Source organism: Nilaparvata lugens, chromosome 2 (assembly GCF_014356525.2).
Source record: "Nilaparvata lugens isolate BPH chromosome 2, ASM1435652v1, whole genome shotgun sequence".
Lineage (NCBI taxonomy): Eukaryota > Metazoa > Arthropoda > Insecta > Hemiptera > Delphacidae > Nilaparvata > Nilaparvata lugens.
The window spans coordinates 7,548,240-7,567,504 of NC_052505.1; the positions used below are offsets into that span (position 1 = coordinate 7,548,240).

The 19,265-nt window shown below is 33.9% G+C and overlaps 1 protein-coding gene across 1 annotated transcript in view; it reads right to left on the bottom strand.

Annotated features, from left to right (window-relative positions):
* The window catches only part of LOC111048055 (hypoxia-inducible factor 1-alpha inhibitor), a 28,911-nt gene extending 12,476 nt beyond the window's left edge, over positions 1 to 16,435 (bottom strand). Inside the window, exons 1-5 of the mRNA XM_039420454.1 lie at positions 16,167 to 16,435; positions 11,889 to 12,139; positions 8,207 to 8,355; positions 3,834 to 3,979; positions 2,834 to 3,004 (exon numbers count right to left, since the gene is read on the bottom strand). Of these exons, the coding sequence (XP_039276388.1) occupies positions 2,834 to 3,004; positions 3,834 to 3,979; positions 8,207 to 8,355; positions 11,889 to 12,139; positions 16,167 to 16,286 (837 nt within the window). The 5' untranslated portion in view covers positions 16,287 to 16,435. The remainder of the gene's footprint in view (positions 1 to 2,833; positions 3,005 to 3,833; positions 3,980 to 8,206; positions 8,356 to 11,888; positions 12,140 to 16,166) is intronic.
* Between the last annotated feature and the right edge of the window lie 2,830 nt (positions 16,436 to 19,265).

Here is a 19,265-nt window from a genome sequence, read left to right on the forward strand (position 1 = left end):
AATAACTTAATGAATTATGAAATAACTCAATGAATTATGAAATAAATATATATTAACGAATATTTTATATAAATTTGCGAGAGGAATAGCACAATGTTACCTTATTTTTCCTCTCCCTATCATTTTTATAATGTAAATATTGTATAAATGAATAAAGAATGAATGAATAAACATTAATTACAAAATAAAACACTGATAACAAAGTATTTCTGACCTTAAAAAAATAATACGAGGAGATATTCAGGGACATCTGCTATTTTTTGGACATTTAATTAATTTATCAAAATTTGGGAATGGAATAGATTTGGGCCAAGCCTGTTGTTCCTTCCTAATCATATTTATATGATTTGTCCACGAATAAATAAATAAAGTATGTGTAACGCTAGCTTGCCTCCAAATGGTGCAGATTGGTCAACGCTGAATAGACAAGCAAATAATGGCAGTCAGGCAAATTTATGTTCTCCTGACCAAACACAGTACAACATCTCAGAAAAATTGGAAGTATACAGTATATATTATGTAGGTATTTGAGACTCAAGTGTTTCATTTGTGTTGTGTATCTGCCATACGCTAAATCTATATAAATGAAAATCGAGCATCAAATTTTGACATTCAATAGCTTTTTTATGTGTGCACCGAATTTGATTATTTTTTCAGTTGTGTTAGTTATGTTCAGGACCAGGTTTAAGGCCTATCAAATTTATAAACCGACTTCAGGACTCTTTCCTACGGTCCTTCAAAGTTTACATGTAATCCTATTTGTGAGCTGGCCACACACAAATAAAAATCTGGTGTGGGCACTCACACAACTTTCTTTGCCGTTATGAGAATTGATCACCTGACGCTAGTGTTCACGCGCATTTCAAGTCTACTTATAAACAAAGATCTGAGCCAGCTGGTGACAGGACAATAACGCTGGAGACATACGAGGTCTGCTATCTCTTCATAGTGAATCATGTAATAGAATCAACAGTTGCCAACAGTTTGCAATTGGATAATCACATTTTCTCAAATTTCGAGCTTATTTTAAATTTTAGAATTTTTTGTTTAAATTGTATCTGAAGTTCTGAAGCCTGATAATTGGGAATATAAAATCAAACTTTGCATAGATGGGGCGGAGCTCCTGAAATTTTTACAGATATGGGACTTGTGGTAGTTCATAGAGCTTATCAATGACTATTTCAGGTATAAATTTAATCAAAATTGTTGGAGCCATTTTCGAGAAAATCGCGAAAAACCCTGTTTTTGACAACATTTTCTCCATTTTAGCCGCCATCTTGAATTGCATCTGTTCGAAATTGTTCGTGTCGGATCCTTATATTGAAAGGACCTTAAGTTCCAAATTTCAAGTCATTCCGTTAATTGGGAGATGAGATATCGTGTACACAGACGCACATACACTCACACACATACACACACACACACACACACACACACACACACATACAGACCAATACCCAAAAACCACTTTTTTGGTCTCAGGGGGCATTGAAACGTATAGAAATTTAGAAATTCGGGTACCTCAATTTTTATCGGAAAGCAATATTTTCCTTGCCCTAAAAAATCAGCTGTTATAATCATTGCGTCATACAACAGCCCGACGGCTGTTTGTAGACGATAGTAGACAAGAGTGTGTGCTGCTCTATAACCGCCCATGTATTTTATTCTAAACGCCCCGACTGAAAACAAAATGACTGCTCTGTGTGTAACCATCCAGCAGTGCGGACTCAGGTTAAAGACTTACAAGCTCTAAATACATTGCTTTGTTTCGAATAAATTGTGCTGTCTTCGGTGTTCAGAATTAATTGATTTTTAGTAAATTATTTATTTTGCAGTTGGAAAATTATCTATATAAATAAAATGCCGCATCGCGCCTCTTCAGGTGTGCATCCAGCTAAAGTTTGTCATGAGATGCATCAAACTATTTGACGGTACGAAGTTCGCCGGGCCAGGTAGTAAATAATAGATAACCAGTAAAAAAATGACTCTCATCAAGAATTTAACAATTCTCGTTTTTATCTCATATCTCACTCATATTTCATAAAATAAGTAAAATAGAAAAAAATCTAATCATTAATCATTGTTGTTTTCATTTTATTGAAATTGTTTTATTATTAAGCTGGGTTTACACCAAAGTTATTAACAAAATGTGAATAACTTAATCCATAAGATTCTATTAAATTAAACATAACTTATCATACGCCTTAAAAGTTCCGTTTAATCTGATAGAATCTATAAGGATTACATTTTGTTAATAACGCAGCTTTAGTTGTCATGGAAATCTCATTCAAGTTTGATAAAATTGAAGTTTACAGATTGAATTGCGGGAAAACCAATAAGTAAATGATCACCGGGTAGTGGTGAGATATATTGTAAACATATTAAGAGAGGAGTCACTTTTGAACGTGACTAAACGAATGGAGGAGCCACCATAGAGAAATTATGGTTGGAAAATCATGTCATTGAAATGCTAGTGTCTGTACTCATAAAGAATAATACAATAGTTTAATTAACACAACATTCTTGTAAGATACAATGGCTATTTTATAAGAGCATCGGCAAAACGCCTGCCAGACAATAGCATGTTCCTGCACCTTAATTCTAGGAAATATGATTAATTATAGGCTTGAGGTCAGAAAAGTAAGTAAGTTACGTTAAAGGAGAATACAGGTTATCGAAACTGTGATTCCGTTATGAACTGAAAAATAATGTACAACAAAACTAGACGGGATAGACATAGAGCCTAGAAACCGAAAGTACAGATATGGAGACAAAACTAGACTGTATAGATTTGAAATCTATTCAAACATAGAGAATTTGAGCAATAATTTACCTTATACCAAAAGTTAACTGAAATAGTGTAGCCTCCGCCCAGTAGCGCCTCAATGTGATGCCACCAATAGTTGGGAATGTAGAGCACATCTCCAGGGCCAACAACAGCCTCCATGCCTCGCAATTTCTTCAAATTCGGAAATCTTGTGTAGTCGGGGCAGTCAAAGTCAACCTAGAATTTCCACAGAGGCAGAAGATTAGTGTACGAGGTAAGCTATATTATCTATACTATAATAAAGGAAAGAACTGGCTTATACACACGTACGGGATAAAAAATTCACGTTAGACACATCATCACGTCTGAACTACTGGACTGATTAACTTGAAATTTGCATAAAGATTATTTATTTACTGAGGATGGTTATAGGCCTATTTTCAATTCTTCGAGATTCCATTACGTTAAGTTTTCAATTTGTCGTGCTTCCAGTTTGTTATATTTTTCTAACTATGATTGAGAGTGGTAATAGATAAAATAGTGTATTCAAAGCACCATACGCCTGCTACTCCCGTTGTAGGTGTGACCACTTGAAGAGCCAACTTCTCTGAATACCATTTATGAGTTTAATAATCGCTTTCCGGTGGTTCGGAAGCCACCTAAAGCTGTAGGTCCACTTATCTCTCATCATCACCCGTCTTATCACTCACGCACAAGTCTAAAGATCATGTGGGCATTATCCTCAGGAAAAGCAATGATTCCCATTCAACCTGCTGACAGTTTAAAAAAATCTCACTATAGGCTAATAACAGCTCTTTTTGAATATATCTCAATATATCTTGAAAAATTTCTTTACTGTTTCAACTAATTTTTTCCAACAGAGTTGGAAAAATAAATTCGACTCATTTATATTAGACATCAGCATTCAAACTTCCCACATGAATATGTAGTAAATCTGACATGCAAAATATTCAATGTTTTATACAAATTATGACTGGGAAAAATGTTCCACACACGATCCTCCCCTATTTTGTAGGAAAAAAGTACAGAAAACATAATAGCATACCTGGCTTTGTCTATCATGCGGATGATAAACTGGATATGGATATAAACACTCGAATTGATCAGGTGAAAAAAGTATGCATCGTTTGTAACCTCGAATTTGAGCGAATAAGTTTTCTTGCTCGTCGTAATGGCAAGGGGTGACATTTCCTACAACGATAAAAACACAAACAAAAAAATTAGTACATGAATACATAGAAGAGAATGAACGATGAATAGGTATTTTCATTTTCAATAGTTTTCTTAACATTCATGATTGATCTCCAACCCCTTCTATTTTATTAATGAATTCAGGGAGGCCAACCTCAATTCAATGATTGCCAGCTCATCTGTGTGCAGTAATTGTTTCATTTATTTATTTTATTTATTCATTTATTATATATATATATATATATATATATATATATATATATATGCGTATGGCGTGAGGGAAGAAAACTATCATAAATAACATTATTTACACTGTATGAAGTGCTGTCATAATAATAAAATGAAATAATATTATGAGAATGTCATGCTTGACAGCCAAATGGCTCTGTCAAAATGTAAAACATAGAAAAAATAGTTATTGGGTTCAAGTACCCTACACAGAAAATCAATCTCCATATTTTCAAATGTCAACCTCCATGTCACTCAGCCACTCTATAGCTTCTCTGGTGAGAGTAAGGAGGCCCGCAGTATTTATTGTAAAAAATGCTATAATCATAATACAATTATGACATTGGAGGAAAAACTAGGCTGAGCCCGTACTATTTCTCTCCAAAAATGTTGATAAAATGTTAATGTTGTCCAAAAGATAAGGTTATGTAATCACACACTGCTTCGTTACTTGATTTTCGGTCCAGGAATGATGATTTAAAATTTTGAATTTTGAAGGTTGATTTTGTACTCTAAATGAATCACAGAATGTATCACAATAAATTAAAAACTTTAGAAATATTGCACTTACTTGAAAAATTTTAATACAAAATCAAAAAAACTACTCACTATTTGTTATTCATTATTCGTTATTATGTTTTGTTTATTGTATTTGCAAGTTAACCACATTACATTTTTAGGCTATACTAATTCCATCTCTGAGGATTAAAACTTATGAGTATTTTGCATGTATTATATTTCCAAAGACTAAGTTTAGTGCATTCTGTGATAATAATTCAAGTTGATAATATATATTTGTTATTATAATAATATGACTTATCTGTAAATAAACATATCCTAATGTACTTAATGCATTTTTTTGGCTGAAATAAATAATTGGATCATTGAACAGTTCAACTATGACGGAAAATATTCAGTTACTGAGAGTCTTGGCTCGCAGGGCACTGTGGTAGTACTGTACTGGGATAACTTTATTGTATGTTGTAGATGGCTGTGCAATAATAGTATAAAAGCTAAGAAAGTCGCAGAACAAGGACATTGCATGGCATTGCTAAGACCTACTGAGCGACCAGCAGCTCTTATTTTTATATGCGAGGGTCAGTCAATTATTATTCGTAATGTAGGTGTATTTCTGTTCATGTTAGTAGAACTGTTAATTCGCGTTAATGATGCATTCTTTGCTTTTTGTGCTCATGTCTAGGCTAGTTTCAAACTGCTGTTTTTATTCCATCATCACTGACATGTAGTTGATTAAGGCCACTCCACTTGTCATTTGCACCAACGTTCAGTGAACTGTTTTCCGTGTCTGAAGGTGTATCAGAGGAAATTCATAAAAAATGTCAGTGCTTTAAGGGAATAGTATTTTACCATATGGTTGGTAACTGAGTGTTTAAGAATGAAATTCAAAAAATTTTGTCCACTCTCCTACTACGAAAAACGGTAGGCTCACTAATTGTTATACTCTTATTTGGTGCAAATGAATAGTGTAGCTGCCATAATTAACAGCATGCCAGTGATGATGGAATTGAAATAACTGTTTGGAACTAGCCAAGATATAAGCACAAATGAACAAAGAAAACATCATCAATGCAAATGAACATTCCAAGTAACATAAAGAAGAATACACCTATATTGCGGATAATAATTGACTTACCCTCGTATTTCCTCGTAACATAATATCTATTACATAAACAACTGAACCTGTAGGTGCATCAAGTTCCTTAAAACATTATTCAAATGGTGAGATTGGAATTCGCATGAGTCTCCTAAAAAGCCTTAGCCATTATTTTTCACAGAAGCGTGAGAGTTATCAACAGAATATAAATATTAAATAGAAAAGGAACGGATAACTAGATGGAAAAAGTAACTGCCAATACTTTATGACTGCATACTATGAAAGGACAATAATTGTCCTTCCAAATAATTATTTCCTTAAAATAATGTTATAAATAACTTATTAGTACATGTTCATAGAACAATTACTGATTTTTCTACAATATGAGAAAATATAGACCATAATCAGGAAATGCTACTAAAAAATTTACAAGGACATACGAGTATGCCAGTCATATCGTATCTTTAAATTAGAACCCTATCAAATTTCATTATTAACAGCTTGCAGACATGATTATTTTTGATCCACCCATTTTGCATCCAGTGCCACATTTATGATTTCACAGCAAAATGTGCATGATTCATAGAGATGTCAGTAAATATCACTAACGAAAACTTGAAGCTATTAATATACATACTATAATAAGCATGATACCTCCAATTACATGTTTAATAATTATATACTACTTGGATATTGAACTTAGAAGAAAGACAGAATTTAACGTTTCCTTCACGGTCATTACTATTGAGACTATTTCTTTTTTATAAATACTCTTGCTGTTGTAAAAACATTTTAAAAGTCGGCTTTAGATTTTAAATCTGAATCAAGTTATAAAAATAAGCGTTTTATCTAGCATTTAAACATAAGCCTGTTGTGCCATCTAAAAAGTTTATAACTTTACAATATGGAACAGGCTATACAAAGTATTCCAAACCTGTGATATAAAATGAAACCCATTATTCACTACGGTACTCTTAAAGAAGTGACTATTTAAAATCGTGTTTGATAATTTGATATAGGCTATCTACATAGATCAAATCACCCTTGTACTTGAATTGAGAGATGCTAAATTAACCAGAACAATTATAATAAAAAAAAAAAACGGTCAGTTTATTCATTCTGCACAGCTCAACACCATTACAGTAATTTTTAAATCGTGTTCAAAGTATATCGTAATTATTAGTTCCATAAATGTACAGAAATCTACCCTCTGAAATGTTCTACTTGAACAAGAAGTTATTTATTTTTGCAACCAACAGAACAATTAAAATATTCAGTGACACAGAATAACGGGAACTTTTAAATACACCATAAAATATTAGTGGGAAGGGCAAAATTTTATAAAGTGAAGAAAACATAACCTATTTTCTGGGCTATTTTAATGAATCAAAATTCGGGAGAGGAACAGTTTTGGGCTGTGCCTGTTGATTCTCCCCAAATTATTTTACATGATAATTTTGTATCATTGAACCAGTATAATAATAATAATTTTTTTTTCCTTTCAGTAGGACATTTCAAATAATATAAACCAGACGAATTATAAATTCTCCAAAACCTTCTAAAGAAGGTTTGACTGGAGGAGTCAAGTTTTACATTAAAAAAAAACATAGAAATAGTACATTGGTACATTGATACAATCAATCAGTGATCCCAAAATAATAATTTTCAATAATAATAATAATAATAATAATAATAATAATAATAATATAATAATAATAAAATGATTTTATTTGAACTAATGTTAAGTTCAAGACTTGCCATTTGAGAATTATTAATAACATCTATCGCTTTTTGACAATTACTTGATGGCTTCCTTCTGAACGAATACACTCTTAAAATCTGTGTTGACGTTTTCTCATTGATCGATGCAACATCTGCTTTTCCTGGTCCCATGATCTGTCCACCTGCGATTTTCTGTTTGTGGAGCTATCTCAAATCAAACGTTTTCACAACTTGGCCAATAACTGTGGTTGAATCATAACAGACAATTCAAAATGAAATAAACAATATCCCAGCTGAAATGTTGCAGCAATCTTTCAGGAATCTCAACACAGATTTCAAGAGTATATTCGTGCAGGAGGAAGCCATCTTGAAGAAGTGATTGCCGAGAAGTGATAGATGTTATTAATAATTCTGAAATGGCAAGTCTTGAACTTGACATCAGTTTGAATAAAATCATTTTTGCCCTTCCCACTAATGTTTTTAAAAGTTCCCATTATTCTGTGTCACTGTGTATTTGATCAAACCATCAAGTCCATACAGATTTAGGGCCAGACCATATAAAGCGTTTTTATAATCGGGAGGGCAGGAAGCTCTCCGATTGGCTGATTGGTCTGTCACTTGTAGTGGAATGACCGTTAAGTGAGATTTATTTGAACACTCACCTTCCATAGCAATGAGAAGGAGGTTGGCAGTGAGTGGACCCCATGAGTTGGACTCTTGGATATGGTCCGCCCAGTACCATTTGAATGCAACAAAATCGTGGACTATTTGCGGACCAACCGTGTCGTTTAGAACTTGTTGCAAATACATCCTGCAAAAATAACAAAAATATTTCATTATTTTTCATTTTTACACGAAAAAACTGACCGGGAGAAAAAACCAAATTTAGATAACATAAAGTCCGAAATAGGGTTATTATTATACTTTCCTGAAATCTAGTCTATTTTTTCTTATTGACCGAGCGATGTGAGGTCTAAGATTAAAGTCGACGGTTTTGCATTTCTCTTTATGTTTAAATTTATGTTTTATGTTCCGCATTTACAGCGAAATGCAGCAATAGATTTTCATGAAATTTGACAGGTATGTTCTTTTTTGATTTTCGCGTCGACGTATACATATGGTTTTGAAATTTTGTATTTTAAGGATATGTTCCTTTTTGATTTTCGCGTCGACGTATACATATGGTTTTTTGAAATTTTGTATTTTAAGGATAATACAAAAGGAAGAGGAGTCTCCTTTGAACGCCAATATTACCGTAAAAATCAGACTTTAGAATTATTCATCATAAATCAGCTGTCTAGTGGATTAAAATACTACCCGTTCAAAAATATCGAACATCTTGAAAATGTATCTTTCCATCAAGGTTAGTAGACAGTTGACTATAATACTACCCGTTAAAAAACATCGAACATCTTGAAAATGTATCTTTCCATCAACGTTGTAGACAGTTGCAGCCAGAGCTGATAACAGCGCTCACACTCACATTCCGGGACGACACGTCACGGTACGATAGGACAGAAAGCTCTGTTTATTTAGGATTTTTTCTATAAATTTTTAAATTGATTAATTATTTATTAATTTTTGAGAAAACATAACAACAGGTCAATATAACTTACTGAGCGCGAGATCTACTGTTCACAGAACTACTAGTTAAATTTAGACAATAATCTTATACAATGATTTTATTCTTGTTTTATGATCAACACTTTCTTACAAGTAAAACATACAAGGCGGATTAAAGAGGAGTATAAAGACAAACATTTTGACAGGATTCAGGGCATTATTACACTGGCCATACAAGTTTCACCTGTATTGGGATTAAGCTAACAGAAGTCTCCGAACTGAATAAACAGTAATGTCACGCAATCAATAACTCATTCTAAAGCGAACCATCAACCGACTACATTACTTTTCACCGAAGATGCTTATTTCACAGCATACAACGATAAAAATTGCGATCCATGGAAATTTATCTAGGATAAGGATATTCATATAGCTTCATGGACATTTAATGGATAGAGTATTTATTTATAGTATAGTACATATAGTTTATCTAGGATAAGGATATTATTTATCTAGTTTCAAGAGTTGAGTTTTTCTATGATTAGTCAATTGAAACCTCAACTAAATCGGGATTCCGATTTTAGAATATTCCACACGTTTTACCTTTAATGCACGAGCTACATAAGTTGTGTTATGAATTTGATACTGAGAATTGAGAATATGATATTGAGAAGAGAAAGTTTTTAATCATTTGGAGGAATTAAGTTTGAATGTTTCATATTGCTATGGAGTTTCTGATCGCTCCCTTATTACAATATAATAACACAACAATCTTCATCACCTACACCTACAGAAATAACCAACTAAATTATTAAATAATTGAATGAACGAATGATGGGTTTAACTGCCACTTAAACGTCAACAAAGAAATAGAATATCGTAGATATGGATGAAAAATGAATTTAAAAAATAATAAATAGGCTATACTTTAAGAATTCTTGAATTCTCCAGAGAGAATCTTCTATTACCACATTTATAGAATTATAATGTTCATATTTAAGGGATTCCATGTACAAATTTAATTCATTTTGTTTTGAGGAGTAAAGGTGATAAATAGAAGATGTAACGCCACCTAATAGATAACATCTACGCGTATGTTTCAAATAAGATCAAACTGAACTTATGATTCATTTTGCCGTAGAATTAATTCCAAATTTCAAGTGATTTGATAGGTGTTGAGAGCTCTTAAACTAGTGCATGAGCAGGGATTTCTTCTTAAATATATTAAACTACATACTTTTTTCATCACTCTAAGATGTTATTACGTGCAAAACTAGAATACAATAGACTTTGCTGAAACTAGCGCATCGGCTGAGAATTAGATGACATTTGAATAAATTTGAATATGAATTGCAATCCTTGAATCGATCCACAAAAATGAATAATTCATCCACTTAAGTTCTAAGAACACGAAATTCTTTAATGATGCATTGAGTTCACGATTTCACAAGTACTAGTTGCATGATGGAAAGCTGGAATTCATAATTGAAATTTAGAAATATAGTCTGCTTCTTCAAGATAACATTATTGATTAATTTTGTGTTATAATCTACATTTTTGAAGAATAACAATCAAATAAGTTCTTACTCTGAGCTTCAAAAATAGCCTACGTGGTTAGATGGAGGTATGGATGATTCGGAATAACAGTCCAAAAATGTAATTTTTTTTTTCAATGCTTAGCTTTGATGTTTCCATTAGAAAAGAAACAGACAAATTCAAATATTGGTATAACAAAATAACACTAAGCTTTCTTTATACTAGGAATTTCCATCTAAGCACTCTTGTAAACGCTCAAGGAGGTTGTTTAAGGAGTTCAGTAGCAATCTCAAAATGCTCTATGCCATTATAATATAGGAACAGAGCCCTAAGTGTACTTTATGTGTTGGCAATGCACACTAGCGCATCCATGTGGGAATCTTCAAAGGAGCATCTCAAACTTCTCAAAACGTTACAGGAATGAACAGATGGAGAAGCCTCCAATCTAACAGTTTTTTATGTTAATCACCTATGTTCAATATTTTCTGTTGATTCATTTTGAATCCCACTCAAAAATTATAAGTACTTGTAGGGCCGGTTTCCGAGCTCGGGATTTAGCTAAGTTCTAGACTTTAAACAGCTGGAGTCAGAAAATCAGCTTTCCAAAAAGGTGCGTAGTCGCAATTTTTATAACAGGAGTCGCAGTTTCTATTTTCTCATTTTTATAATTGGAAACGTTTTTCCTTGACGAAATTAAACATTTCTAAATAATTCAAAATAGCTGAAACTATGAATTATTTTCTCCTTATTCTATTTTGTGTTTAATTTTCTAGTTTTTTGAAATTTAATTCAAACGTGACTGTGACAATGACTGCAACTACGCCCCCGTTCTGGAAAGCCAATTTTCTGACTTCAGCTGTTTAAAGTCTAGGACTTAGCCAAATCCCGAGCTCGGAAACCGGCACCTATTGTTACTACTATCCCTCCTTTTACCAAGTACTAGGTTGGGAACCAGATGGCATCTCGTCAAAATGAAAATGAATAACTCTATATTTGCCGGAGTTGGGACTTTAACGTAAAACTTTAAAAATAAAAACGTTAATCAAGAACATCTACCCATCCCAAATTGAAAAATGGCACCATCAGACAAACTATTGTCTGCAGAATGGCTGTATTCATGCTTTCCAAATAAAATGATCCTCTAGGAACTATCTAAGCAAGCAGAATCTACTATTCTCCTAGCTAACAAGTCTAAATTGATTTTGAAAGATATAGCTTGGTTTAAATACATTTCCAATAACTGACCTTTCGTCTCCTTTGGTCCAGCCTTCCAATCGTTTGACGAACTCAGACATTTTCATTGACACGCCTCTGGTTGGAGGTGTGAACTCCGCCCTCACATCAGGCGTTGCTTTACTGTCGTCATAAAACTTGAATTTGTGATTTTGTGAATAGATAACAGTACACTTTCCATTGCCCATATTTTCTTGCAAGTAGTCGAGATCCCATTTCAGTGCACTGCCAACTAATTGTGACCCAGTAATAACCACTGGTCGCTGGAAAAAATAACTCACTTAGAACATAACATTCAGTAGAAGCCACCAATAGAGCTCAAGAGCTTATCATTAAATTCTAATTACAGCCAATTCATCAAAAGGATAGGCAACAGTAGCAAGAAGTTTTCGCTGGTGTGCTTATTAAAGTGATGAATTATATCCTATGTTAAATTTCTGGATTCATAAGTTTACGAATATAAGTTCGTGAATTTACGAAAAAGTTCACAGTGCTTTCATTCACACTGAATCATATACTTGTGTTAATAGATAGTGATTTGAAAATTGAGAAATTAACACAAGAACAATATTGTGACTTGATACTAATTTTTGACTTCGACGTCGATTGTGTAAATCGAGAATACCCGGCAAGATATTTATCTCGGGCCACTCCCGTGTTTCGGATGGACACGTTAAGCCGTCGGTCCCGGCTGCCTAAAAATCAGTCGTTAGGTCATGTCAGAGGCCCTGAAATTGATCAGTTGCGACCTGAAAACTCTGACACCAGACCTGAGCCAGCCAGGTCACTCGATATTATTTATTATTATCAAGAATACCGGAAACAGGTGGATGTAGAAAAACAACTGTGTAATTCCCGGTTGACTGAGGAAGCATTGAATACATGCAAGGCTACATACAATCATTGTCAATTAAAATGAATCTAAGGCTCCTTCCTCAAAATGAGGGCTAGAGGGTGATTATAATCACGGAATAAAGCATTATAATACAATTATAGTAGTTCTCTGATATAATCGATACCTGATGGAGACAGTTGAGTGTACACCAAGAATCTTGGATGATTTGCATGGTATTTCAACGAGAGTTTTCTCCAGTTGACAATTCAAAATTACTTTATATCGTATTTTATTGGATAATAACTATCTTTAAACATTTTAAAATATACTTTTCTGTTTCATTTGGGTGGGCCCAGCCTACTTGGCCCTTATGGAAGCGCCGTCACAAATTAAGAAACAGGCCGTTTAATCATAGAAATAGCTTTGAGGGGACTCCTGTTGTGGGAGAAAAGTTGACTAAATCGAAGATTTTGACACCTCAGAACATCATCATATGTATCTAAGAACTCAAATATTGATTTTCCAAGTTGTCAGCTTTCCTTCAGAGCTCAGGGTCTTCTGATGAGTTCCTTCCTATATTGTCAAAGTCTTCCATGCATTCAATTTTTCTCCCACAACAGTAGACTGATCAAAGAAATTGCCATCACCATATGGCATGTTCCTGGTTGTACCATGAACTATCTCCATCAAGAATTGATATGTCCTAATTTAATACGGACCTAAATATAGGAAATGACAATTGATTATGAAGATAAGTGGAGAAAATAAAATATGATATATTACAGTTGAATCGATACAGAAGAAATTTCTCAAAGTTTGGAAGGAAACAACAAGCGACAAGCTATTTAAACTTAAAAATAATCAGGAATAGAGTTTATTCTGATAATATTTATAGATATGTTAATTGCATGATAACATCAAGTTTTGACACTAAAATGACGATTTGCCGAATATTTTGGGAATGAAATTATGCCCAATAGTGAAGAGTCCGATAAACCACTTTTCACACCTCCTGTCTCAAATGAACTGGAATGAAATGGTAACACCTTGCCATGCAGAGGAAAATTACATCAAATCCTTCAGTCAGTTCAAGTATCTCTTTGACAACGTTTTTCCAGTAAAAATACAAAATCCAAATCGAAGATCCAAAGAAATAAGCCCTGTTGGATGAACCAAAAATTGATTATACTAAGAGCTGGGTCATTCTAGCCTACGATCGGTACAGCAATCTCAAGACAAATGATGCCAAGCAAATGTAATTTATGCTCAAGAAGGACTAAAAGGAGAAACTCTTGAGAGCAAAACAAAATGCCAATGCACAGCACATAAAGTGTTCACAAAATAGGTGCTCAGCTGCATGAAGAGTAATTAGAAGAGAAATAGGATCGCAACAAAGAACCACAAGTAATGAGGCAAATGTTTTCAACTCCTACTTTTCTGATTGCAGATCGTGATTCAATAGGCACTCTGGAAGTATCAGTCCTGCAGTTTGTAAATTCTGTGCCCAAATCTCAGGCCGCTTTCTCACTTCGCCCGGTTTCATGTCAGGTGTTGGAAATTGTTGGCGAATTAAAGGATTCAAATAGTAGATACTTCTTTGGAATGTTAGTGAATCTGATCAAGAGAGCCATCCTGCCAATCCTTATACCATTGACCTTCGGTCTGAATGCATGCATCATGGAGGGTGTCTTCTCTGATGTTCTGAAGATAGCCAATACCATTCCAGTGTCTAAGAAGGGATCTTTTAACATACCTAGAAATATCTATTATACTTTATTTATGATAAATAAATTATTATTTATTTTACTAGAAATATCTCTATCTCTATTCAGACCTATCTCTATCTTGCATGTTTTCTCAAAACTCCATGAATGCATCATTAAGGAGCAGTTATGCTGGTACTTCGAAAGCACTGGCCTGTTTGTAGATGCTCAGTTTGGTTTTAGAGTTGGCAGAACTACAGCCCAGGCAGTTGGCTGGTGACCACAATTTTGGATGGCTTTGAGAACCGTTGTTTCACTGGTTTGACATTGCGTGATCTGAGCCGTGCATTCGACACTGTCGCCAACCAAATTCTTCTGTCCAAGTTGGAGTATTTTGGAATCACAGAGTGGATATTGAAGCTCTTCAAGTCATATTTGTCAGACCATGGCCAGGAAGTTCAGGTGAATGGGAGGTTATCAGAAATGAACATTATCCTACATAGGGTTCCCCAAGGATCCATACTGGGCCCCAGTACTTTTCATTATCAAGTTGAATGATCTTCCATCAGTGTTTGGTGACAGGTTAGTTGCATAATAAGCAAATGACGCCACATTATACGATGTGAACAAATCATTGGACAATCTGACTTTAAAGATGTGTCAGTCTCTGTATACCATCTCAGCTTGGTTTGAGACCAATTATTTCAAACTGAATGAGAAATAGACTCGAAGGATGATATTTGGCATAAGAAATGTCACATATGAGGTGAGGAGTGTTGCACTTCTGGGCTTCCATCTGGTTTCAAAATTGACATGGAAGCCACACATCTGTACAACGCTCTCCAGAGAAATCTACCTTCTCAGAGAGATGATGCTATGTGTACCTGAAAACTGTGAGGTCTGCCTAGGCTTATATCTATTTCTTTCAAGGAATTGTGACTTATGGATTGGAACACTGGGGAGCTGAAAGTAGCGAAGAGTACTGCAGAAGAGGGCCATCAAAATTATTACTGGCTCTGGCATCGTTGATCTGTGATGACCTGTCTTTAATGATATCAGGCTTAAGTGCCATTAAGTTAAAGAGCAGGGCCTGTTTATTCATAATATGACGCCATCGATCCTACAAGTGTAAGGTAAAGACTATAATTTGCTTACTATATCAAATTATCCTTTTTGATACAACATACAAGCTTTTATGTATTTATTTTCTGGCAAACCAATTGAATTAAAATACAGTTGATATTTTTATAGTTTATTAATTGTAAAAAGTTATAACACCGACTGGAGCATGCTTCAAATTGCATAGGATTCATTGTCAACAGTTAAATATTTTAGTCAGTGAGTAATATTTTACACAAAATGTTATATTTTATACAATCAATATAAGCCTAGACTGCAAGTCGTCATTTTAGTGTTAACGATTGAAGAAACATATAGCATTTCGTAATGGATGAAGAAATAATGACTGCTTGATAACATTACAATTTAAAAAGTTTTCTATCATGAATCCCAGCTTGCTTGACTCACATAAAATGCGGTCGACTAGCTACAACTACGGTTTGACGTAGCCCTACTATTTGTTGATTGTTATTGTACACATAACCTCAAAATAAAACAAGCTGTTTGAATTTTTTTTGTGGGAAAAACAATACATTTATGACTACTGGCAATAAAGTTGAATCGGTAATCTATATGATACATTAAGATATCTTTAAAATTTAATCAGAATTTAACAAACAATATAATTTTTACCTTGGCAGCTATCAAATCTTTCACTTTTGGATCATCCACATGAAGCCTTGGAATGGATTCCAGAGATAAAAAATCGTATTTTCGTAATTGACTTTCGTTCCATCCTTTTTCCTCACCCATAATAAAAAGAAAATAAATAAGTGCAATAAATTGGAACAGCTACGTGCAGATTCAACAAACACGGATGAAGGTAACTTGCTCTTCTTGCTCCTACTCACTAAAGTTGACAAGACAAAAATGACATCAAAACCAAAACTGTGCAAGAAGCTGTGACACTGTGATGCCCAGACCGCCACACTTTTGCCGAGTAGCTTGCCAACTGGCAACCCGCTCCCGCAACGCCGTCTTGTCAACAAAAAATCGAAACTCGACAAGCTGTGCCGAGTGATGGCGAGTAGTGGCATGCCATAATATAATATCCTTCCACCCTCTTGCGCGCTCACTATTTGTCAGTGAACTCTATACTAACTGGAACGGGTTGTCAGCCAAAAGTGTGTAAGGCGGAGTGAGGAATGATTTTTTTTCCAAAAAATCGGAACTCGACAAGCTGTGCCGAGTGAAGGCGAGCAGTGGCATGCCATAATATAATATCCTTCCACCCTCTTGAGCGATCACTATTTGTCAGTGAACTCTATACTAACTGGAACGGTCTGTCAGCCAAAAGTGTGTAAGGCGGAGTGAGTGAGACAGGCCTACCGTGTGGGATTCCCTTCTCTCTCGTACTCTTACACTTAAGCAGGTTGTTGCAGCTCTTGAGTAGGATTTTCATTTTTAAAGTTGAAAAACGGATTTGAATGAGGGCTATCAGTATTAGATCACAACCTTTTCTTTTCAATATTGTGATGCATTTGTCGTAAAATGCGTAGAATTGAACAAAAATACGACCGAGAAATGGTGATGTATTGTGTTGCATTAGGATGCAAGAATAATGGGCATGTTAAAGGAAATGAAATACCATTTCACAGGTAAGTCAAACATTTTTAGTCCATTAATTAATTTGAAGGAACCTTTTTGTTGTGCATACATTTCCAATACTTTTTCCTATATTGATCAGTTTATTTGACCAAAAATAAAACAAGAAATTTGGTTATATATTCATAGTATACGGTGATAGTTTCTATGCAAATTGAAAATTTAGGCCTACTTTATAGCATCTAAAATAAAAAATCATAGTTGAAGAACAAATTAATTCTTATTCAAAAAAGAATAAATACAAATGATTAATAATTCTGTGTTATCATCAAGAGATGACATAATTTATTTTAGGTACCTACTTTTATTTTGAAAAATATGATATTGCTATCAGCTGAATTGTGATTAATTTTTGAAAACTTTCCGTTTCAAATAATTAATAATTGTTCAATTTACATTATTATAATAATTATTAAGCATATTTTACTGTTTGCTTATCATATGGTCATAATTATAATGCAATTAATAACGGGTGATTTTTTAAGAGCTTGAGAACTTTTTTAAACAATAAAACGCAAAAAATTTGCAAAATCTCATCGGTTCTTTATTTGAAACGTTAGATTGGTACATGACATTTACTTTTTGAAGATAATTTCATTTAAATGTTGACCGCGGCTGCGTCTTAGGTGGTCCATTCGGAAAGTCCAATTTTGGGCAACTTTTTCGAGCATTTCGGCCGGAATAGCCCGAATTTCTTCGGAAATGTTGTCTTCCAAAGCTGGAATAGTTACTGGCTTATTTCTGTAGACTTTAGACTTGACGTAGCCCCACAAAAAATAGTCTAAAGGCGTCAAATCGCATGATCTTGGTGGCCAACTTACCGGTCCATTTCTTGAGATGAATTATTGTTCCACAGAGAAGGATCAGAGGGAACATTCTTACCGACTATTGTTTCGCCTAATGTGTAGTATCACTTATACCGGTAGAAAGCGCTTGTATACGCAAATGACGATTTCTGTCTGAGCTTGATTAGTATTGTTGTAGGGGGACGTAGTGGGGAGTCATTGGCATCCTACACTTCCCTCTCCAACAAACCAGTTCACACCACTCTCTCCCCCTAACAAAACAACTGCTGACAGGATTTATGGCTTGAGGCATGCATGCATGTCATTGTTTTGCTAATAATACATAGACTAGACATTCATTTTTCTTATTCTAATCACTTGCTACTCTCAACTCTCCAGATCGCATGAATGCTGCGTCTCCAGTGACAAAGAGGATTAATTTTTATTTCTAATCAACAAGAACTAGAAAACAATAAGTGAATGAGTAGCCAGATAAACTTTTGTCCATTATAAAAATATAATATAATCCAAACTTTATTACATTATGTACTTTAATTCAATAATTGAAAAAATTTAAATCAATCTAATTTAATCCATAATATTGCGATTTTGAACTTAAAAATTGAGAAAGAGCATGGAATAATTTTAATCATGACATGTTCTTGAGGTGCTGTGTAATGCAGGATTATATTTCTCTATTATTGTTCTAAAATGATTTTAATAAATGATGTCAAAACTGCTCATTAACAATAATATTGTTTCAGTTACTTTTTTTCATTGAATAGCCAAAGATTGTTAACCTTAAAATATATTATTTCAGTTGCTTTTTGTTTTCATTGAATAGCCAATGGTTGTCAACCTTTTTCATGGACTGTACCCATAGTGGAAAGTTCTAATTTTGCATATGAACTAAATGCTGTTAGGCTAGCCATCTAGCGGGAGATTGGGGAAGAGGGAGTAATTTGAAAATTCAATGAATTTCTCTCATTATAAACTTATAAGAGTTATAATCTTCTTAGCATTCAGTAAAATAACATCCAGTTTCATTGTATATTATAAGGAGGAAATTGATTGATACTCTTAAAAAGATTTACCTACCCCTGTTATTATGTATGTGTATTTTTGTCGTAAATGTATTTCCTTTGCTTGATATAATACAAAATTATAAGTAGAGCAATAAAGAGCAAAACTAAAATCGTAAATCGATTTTGAAATAATCTTCATGACCTTTTAGAAGAAACTTTGTGGCTGAATCTGCTAATCAATTCCGACCGTGTTGATAAACTTGAAACGCAAAAAATGCTGTTGATTTTATCATTTTTATTCATAGTTCACTTGGACG